This window comes from Ipomoea nil, unplaced genomic scaffold (assembly GCF_001879475.1).
Source record: "Ipomoea nil cultivar Tokyo-kokei standard unplaced genomic scaffold, Asagao_1.1 scaffold2942, whole genome shotgun sequence".
Taxonomy (NCBI): domain Eukaryota; kingdom Viridiplantae; phylum Streptophyta; class Magnoliopsida; order Solanales; family Convolvulaceae; genus Ipomoea; species Ipomoea nil.
Genome location: NW_017619370.1, coordinates 912497 through 920688, shown reverse-complemented (window position 1 = coordinate 920688; position 8192 = coordinate 912497). Strand labels below are relative to the sequence as shown.

The window sequence follows — 8192 nt, the reverse complement described above, 5'->3', positions numbered from 1 at the left end:
ACAAAAGTGTTGCATCAAAGACAACGGTTTTGGACCAAACTGTTGTCTTTTATACAAAAGACAACGTTTTTGTTAAAAATTGTTGTCTTTCTAGTGTTGTCTATGTGCATTTTTCTTGTTGTGCTTCTAGGAATACAATTAGAAGTGATATAATGAAGATTTATTGTATGGAAAAGGCCAACATCAGGGACATTTTGAAGAAAAATCCAAGTAGGTGGCATTAACTATGGATATGTGGACGGCATCAAATCAAAAGAAAGGCTACATGGCTATTACTGCACACTTTATTGACAAGAATTGGAGTTTGCAAAGTTTGCTTATAAGGCATGTTACTTAAACTAATCTTATAATTTATTTCTTATATTATTTGTTGTGCAATTTCTTACATTATTTGGTGTGCAATTTTTTAATTGATAGGTTTATTTATGTGTCTTGTCCACATACATCGGTAGCTCTTTCCAAAGAATTGTTGAAATGTATATTTGATTGGAATATTGAAAGAAAGTTGTCAACTTTGACGGTTGACAATTGTTCAACAAATGATGGTACGATTGAACTCCTTGTATCCAAGTTAAATCCTAGCCATCTTTTATTGCGTGGGAAGTTAGTTCATATGCGTTGTTGTGCACACATTTTAAATTTGATTGTTCAAGATAGGCTAAAGATTATGAGTTCGGGATTAGAAAGTATAAGAAATAGTGTTGCCTTTTGGTTAGCCACACCAAAAAAGACAACAAACTTTTAAAGAAAATGCAACACATTTGGAAATTGAATATTCAAAGCAATTAGTGCTTGATTGCAAGACCCGATGGAATTCTACATTTCTAATGCTTAGTGTTGCTTTGGAATTCAAGGATGTTTTTTATCGTTTGGAACAAAGAGAAACTCTTTTTACTTGTGCACCACTAAAAGAAGATTGGGAGTACGTTAGCTGAAGAAATGTGAAAGAAATTGAAGTTGTTCTACGAAGCTTCAAATGCATTTTCTGGGAGGAACTATCCAACAACTAATGTGTTTTTTCCCTTGATGTGTGAGATCAAATTCTCTTTGAGGATGTGAATGAAGGAGATTGTTCCAATTGAGGATGTGAATGAAGGAGATTGTTTTCTCTCGGGATTTAAGTCCTATTTGAATAATTCTAAAACAACGGGCTTGAAATCCGAGTTGGATCAATATTTGGAGGAAGAAGTATTGCAGTATTGCCATTCAGGGTCGGATTTTAGGCTGTGCAAGTTGGGCTACCGCACAGGGCCCCCAATTTTAGAGGGGCCCCAATTTTAGAGGTCCAATATTTAATTTTTATCTAACTAGTTTAGAAATAAAAATTAAAAGTTTTCAATTAAACTTAAAAGGTTCCATGAAGAAATGGTAAGAATGTGTATTTATTGTATTTTAACTTGGAGGTCAAAGGTTCGAAACTTGCATGTATTGATTTTACAAATTGTAATTTTAATAGGGCCACATTTATTTGCCAGAACAGGGCCACCAAAACTTAAAATACGGCCCTGTTGCCATTAGCTAATGACTTTGATATTTTAGTTTGGTGGAGAGGTGATGGACTCCGCTATCCAGTGTTCAAAAGATTGCCAAGGACATTTTAGCTATTTCAATTTCTACTGTTGCTTCGGAATCAGCTTTTAGCACCAGTGGTAGATTGGTGAGTCCTCATTGTAGTAGACTTCATCCAAATATTTTAGAGGCATTAATGTGTGGTCAAAATTGATTGTTGAAAGGTATTAAAGGTAATAAAATTTACTCAAAATTTAATAGCAAATAATTAATTACTTTTATTTAGTTTACTTGATATAATTTGTTTTTTGTAGGTAAACTTTTCCAAGAAAATGATGCATGCAAAAAAACACTATTCATGATGATTATGAAAATGAAGAGGACTTGGAAGAAATGGAGGTACATCTTAACTATAACATAATTTATGTATTAAATTTAATACGTTAAAATAAAATTGACATGAATTATTTTTAATTATTTTGAATCTTTGATTCATTTTTTTTAGATGGCAGACTTGGCAGTAGAGATTTGAAGAACTAGTGTTGAAGTCTATAACTACTTTTTTGTACTAAGTCGAGGACTTGATGCACTAATATAATCCATGAAAATTTGAAGCATTAAACTTGAAGCATTGTATAGATTTTTGGGTAGTAAAGGAAGGTCATAACTAACTAATATTATAGCTTCTAATTTTTTTTGGTGTTATTGGCTAAGATTTTATACACTAATGTTGAAGTTGGAAGCAAATGTTATATTCAAGTTGGTAGTTATTTGATGAAGACTTCGATGCATTAATATTATAAATTGTAGTAATAAAAATTTTAATTTATTAGATGTAAGTTTCATATTATTAATGAGACTAAGGTTACATGTTGGGTATTCCCCGCACCCGCAAAATCCCCACGGGAGCGGGTATGGGAAGGAATTTCATTACCCGCGCGAGTGCGGGTGCGGGTGCGAGTATGGGGAGTGGGGTGGGATTGCTGGGGCGGGGGCGGGGATATCTCCCGCCCCCGCCCCGCCCCATTGTCATCCATACTTTTGACTTCCCATTTGTTAAAAAGCAAAGCATAGAGGATGAACCCCTAATGGGATGCCCTAAAGAGAATACTCAAGGCTGAAATCAATAATTGCCAGATCTAGGTTATGCATGTACATTTGCAATAATCAACAACTCTCTCCTCAAAAAAAAAAAAAAAAAAAAAAAAAAAATACCCAAAACAAAGTTAAACCTACTCATTGACATAAAAATATGTAAAATTAAATTCCTTTTCAGTCAAATCCCTTATTAGTTAGGAAATGTGAAATTTAGAGTCCTAACATTGGTTGTATAGCAATTCGCGCAATCAGGAGGGGAGAGAGAATATAATTTTACCTTAAATACAACTCCGGCATTCTTTAACTTAAAACCTGAAAAGTGAAAACCACATCCTCAATCTAGTACGATGATACTCCAAAATACATATTAGCCCTAAACCTAATCGTATAGTAAGATACGATGAGCTTATCAGAGAAGACGGCGGAGTATATTTCAACGCCACCTCTTCTTCTTCTTCCCCAAGACATTGTGGTCGAAATCCTCTCCAAGCTTCCTGTTAAATCCCTAGTACAATTCAGGTGCGTTTCTAAATTCTTTTGCACTCTCATAGCTGATCATGGCTTTGGCGTCCTATATCGCAGCTTGTCCTTGACCCTTCCCAGTAGGGCGGGAATCCTCATCGCTTTCAAACGTCAAAAGTGGTTCTGTGATGACCCTCCCGCCCCTCCGTTTTACACCATAAATTTCAGCGAAGAAAACCCCCGGCGGCCGGGAATGCTCCAAGCCAACCGTCTCGGCTACTTGGACTCTGAACCCTTTCTGACGGGCTGTCTACGCTCTTCCTCCGACGGCCTGATTTGTCTGTCCAGACCCAGTGGAGACGTCACTGTTTGCAACGTTAGTACGGGACATCGTATTTACCTTCCGAGAATCAAATTCCACTCCCCCCGTCCATTTTCACCCTGTGCAGTGTTGGGGTTCGATTCACAATCTAAAAGATATAAGGTTTTGATGTCAGTCTGTAGGAAGGACCCAGCCTGTAAGAAGGACCTCACGCAAATCCAAAGTTTGGAGTATAAGCACTGGATTCTGACGGTAGGAGTGGATAAATCATGGAGGGAGATCAACTATTCTTCTCACCCCTTCTACCCCTTTGAAGGCTATACCCACCCTGGCTTTTGCGATCCTAGTGTCTACATTGACGGCATTATATATTCCTATAATTGGCTGACGACTAGAGATGACCCTCATAGCTTCCACATAGTAGCATTTGAAGTTGGGTCCGAGAGTTATTCTTTGATACCAATTCCAGTTGAAGTTCCATCATCATCACATTTTCATTCTATAGGTGCATTTGGGGAAAAATATTACTATTCTACTCTTGTTCACGACTATTTTGCATTGCTACAAGTTGATGGAGGTCAACTGGCTATTGTTTATGTTTGGAGAATGGGCCGCCTAAATGTTTGGACTTGGGAGAAATGTAAGGAATGCTGGGAGAAGATTTCTATGCGCATTCCACCAAAAGAGGGTAAATACCTGCGGTGCACTACGAATCATGCTGGGGAGATTGTTTTGTTATGTACAAATAGTACCGAACTTTCAATTTTGGTTTGTAACTTGAAAAGTAATGTTTGGAGAAAATTTGATGTAGGTGGAGTTGAGGAGGAGCTTCCAATTGATTTCTCTAGGGATGTTAGAATGTACAAGACTATGGACAATGTGTTTTCCATGGAGTAAGATTAGGCAAAATGACAGCTTCAATTAACAGCAGGTTTTGTTGATGAGAGATGGCTTAACTAGTTGTTAACTTATGAATTTGAGAATGTTTCTTTTTTTATATATTAGTATGGTTCTCCAGTATTAGAGTATAGAAATTATATAAATGTCAATATAATTTTAAATTTTAAATATGGATGTGATTAGTACAAGCACACAATGAATATCTAAGTTTGAAAGGGGTGAGGCAAACCCCTAATTTAGTTTATTCAAAGCTAAAAGTTTGAGAAAACAATGCCTAATTAAGAACAATTCGATCTATTTATACATGTATGAGATTGTGACAAAATATGATGGGGTAAGTGAATTTAAATAGTGTTATTTACACTACGAATTATGTTGGGGAGATTGTATTGTTATTATAAATAGTAAAAGAAAAACTGTTTTTGTTTGTAACTTGAAAAAGTAAGTTTTGGAGAAAATTTGATTTCCAATTATTTTTCCTACGGATGTAGAATGTGTTTCCTTGTTGTAAGAGCTAGTCTGATTCGGGATTATCTTAATTAGGAAATGGAGTTGGGTTCCTTTGTTAAGATTGGGCAAAAAATGTCAGCTTCAATATAATTCCCTGCAAAACTTGCTGATGGGATAGAGAGGCTTAACTTGGTGAAAATTTGAGAATATATGTTTCCTTTTTGTATATTAGTAAGGTTATCCATTAATTTCAATATCATTTTAAATTTTAAATATAAATGTGATTAGTACAAGCACACTTTGATCTTGGGAGGGGGATGAGACAAACCCCTTTTTGTGTTTCTTGCTAAAACTTCCGCTTAGGATAGGACTTAGCAAACAACTGCTTGATTAGTATTATATTACTCTTATGTTTATCTCGTGTATTGTGATACATGTATAAGCTGATTGTGATAAAATATTCAACAATTACTTGTTCAGATGAGGTAAGTAAATTTAATGGACAGTTATGTCATGGATTCGAGTCTATCTTGCGTGATGGACCCGAATCAAAATACACACTTTATATACTAAATGTTTTTAATTTAAATTGTGAACATTTGGTATATAAATTATGTATTTTTGGACTTGGGTCCACCTTGCAAGATGGACCCGGGTCCACAGAATAATTTTCTGAATTTAAATTAGTCAAGAATCGAACACTATTAAGTTTTATTAGGGATGAATGAGTTCCTTGTAACATTTTCCTAATTACATTATTGTAATATTAACATTTTCCTAATTACATTATTGTAATATTAGGTTAAAGTTAAAATAATTAAGGTAATTCTTATGTGGTGCAAGACTTCCATACATGCTTCTATTAATTAAGGTAAGAAGTGTGATTAGGGAAGGGATTCATTTATCATATTGATGGCATATGGTTATTATATAAAGAGCCCTCTAGTCCTCCCACTGCTTAACATTATTTCTCATACACCATCTAGAGTGGGTTGAGAAAGGAGAGAAACATATATTGTTACTCTGCCGCAATAGTCTCGTGACAACACAATCTTCATCAATCGGCATCAATCGGAAGCTATGGCTGGAGGTTAGTACTTAGTACTTAAATAAGATCCTGTCACGGATTTATGTTCCTACGTTATTTATTTGGTTACAGTTGGTATCAACGGCCTGATTTACCTCTGCCCAGCCTTAAGAGCATCTCCAACCCATCTATCTCCAAAACACCAAATTTTTCCAGCAAATGTCACATCAGAATGAATATTCTCAGCATATTCTCACACCAAATTTTATTCATCTCCAAACCATTTACACCAAAGCACCAAACACCAAACTTTTACACTAAAATAATTTTATTTTTCAATTATAGTTCGAATTTAGTTAATTTAATATAATTTAGTTCGAACTTAATTAGTTTAATATAAAATATAATTTGTAATGTAAATAATAGTTTTTATTAACATTAATTTTTTATAACATTAATTAATTTTAAAAAATCGAATTTAACAATATTTTTGAAAATTTAATTTATTCCACAATAATAATACAACATACAACATCTAGTACATTTAATTATCGGAATTACTAAATCATTCCCACAAATGCTCAATCAATGCATTACAGAGTGCATAATGAGCTTCTTTATCTTTAATTTGGCTATGCCGAGCAAGAAATTCTTTAAATATAATATTCTCATCTCTAGCTATATCAACTTCAAGAGTCGATGCTTCCTTCCAAACTTGTATAACTGCTTGCTCATCACGTTCGTCCTCAATGATCATATTGTGCATTATAATGCAAGATGGCATTATATCATGCAATACACATTTATCCCAAAAATTTGCCGGTCCCTTGACTATTACAAATCGTGATTGGACAACTCCAAATGCTCGTTCTATGTCTTTTCTACACGCTTCCTGCATCATCGCAAATAACTTCTTTTTGGGCCCTCGAGGTTCATGAATTGTTTGTACCAATGTGGACCATTTTGGATATATACCAATTGCTAAATAATATCCAGTGTTGTACTGTTGTCCTTGAATAACATAATGACAAGGAGGTGCTATACCGTTTACAAGATTTGAAAACAAATAAGATGCCTCCAACACATTAATGTCGTTATTTGACCCCGGCATACCAAAATGTGCATGCCAAATCCACAAATCATAATCGGCTACAGCTTCAAGAATAATAGTTAGTTCTCTACTCTTCCCAGCATATTGTCCAGCCCAGGCAGTTGGACAATTTTTCCATGTCCAGTGCATGCAATCTAAACTCCCAAGCATCCCTGGAAAACAACATTTTTCGCCAATTTGAAGCAACCGTGCAACATCATTAGCATCAGGTGCTCTTAGATATCGCTCCCCAAATACCTCTACAATTGCTCGATAGAATCTCTTCAAACTTTAAATTGTAATTGATTTTCCAATCAGGATATATTCATCTACTGCATCTTATGGTATTCTATACGCCAAAACTTGAAACGCTGTTGTAACTTTTTGTAAAGTAGATAAGCCTAGTCTATCGATTCTATATATCCTTCCGTTACACAAAATAGTTGTCATGACCTTTAACAACATTGGCAATTCGTAGGAACAAATTTCGAATCATTCGAAATCGTCTACGAAACATTGCTTCAGACTATTTTGGATACTCTCAGAAATAATCATTCCATAATCTTCGATCTGCTTCTTCACGATCACGATGAATCACTCTATGACCAAAAGTCGAACCTCCATGCCTTGGGGGTTGATTATCCATATTTTCAATGTAGGAAGCTATGGCAAGGTTGTGGCTAGTATATGCATGGGTTAATAACTGTGTTTGTGCTCGTATTGCACTTGCGAGATTGTGCTCAGAATCCGGTGATGATGAGGATGAGGATGAGGAAGATGAGGATGGTGATGAAGAAAATGGCATAGGACATTTTCCAGTGTTGGAATTCATATTTCAATTCGTATGTTTAGAGATAGATGATAAGGGGATGAATTCTCAATTTGTTGGTGATGAAGAACGTTTTTATAGGCATAATTAGAATTGTTTAGAACCGTTAGATTAGATCGCGAAGATCACATCCGTTCATTGGTATGCTTGTCCTTTTCCACACATACTCCAATAAAAGATATTACATGCATCTTTGAATCAGCTTTTATCTAAATTGTTTAGAACCGTAAGATTATATCGCGAAGATCACATCCGTTCATTGGTATGCTTGTCCTTTTCCACACATACTCCAATAAAAGATATCACATGCATCTTTGAATCAGCTTTTATCTTAATTGTTTAGAACCGTTAGATTGATCGCGAAGATCACATCCGTTCATTGGTGTTGGTCCCGATAGGGTGGTGAAAGTCTAGAGGGGGGGGGGGGGTGAATAGACTTTCAAGCTTTTTCCGAAATAAATAACTCTTTGGTAATTTCAACTCTAAGTAACAAGTAAATAGAGTA

At 35.3% G+C, this 8192-nt stretch overlaps 1 protein-coding gene and 1 pseudogene across 1 annotated transcript; one reads left to right on the top strand and one right to left on the bottom strand.

The window, feature by feature from the left end:
* The first annotated feature begins 3007 nt into the window (after positions 1–3007).
* Positions 3008–4288, top strand: LOC109162432 (putative F-box protein At3g52320). Its single transcript, XM_019311133.1, has one exon. It carries the CDS (start codon positions 3008–3010, stop codon positions 4286–4288), a length of 1281 nt encoding a protein of 426 aa, XP_019166678.1.
* Positions 4289–6333: 2045 nt separating this feature from the next.
* On the bottom strand, positions 6334–7504 carry LOC109162431 (annotated as a pseudogene).
* Positions 7505–8192: the final 688 nt, after the last annotated feature.

Coding starts and splice junctions, on each gene's coding strand:
- LOC109162432 (XM_019311133.1), top strand. CDS start 3,008: ATGAGCTTATCAGAGAAGACGGCGGAGTATATTTCAACGCCACCTCTT.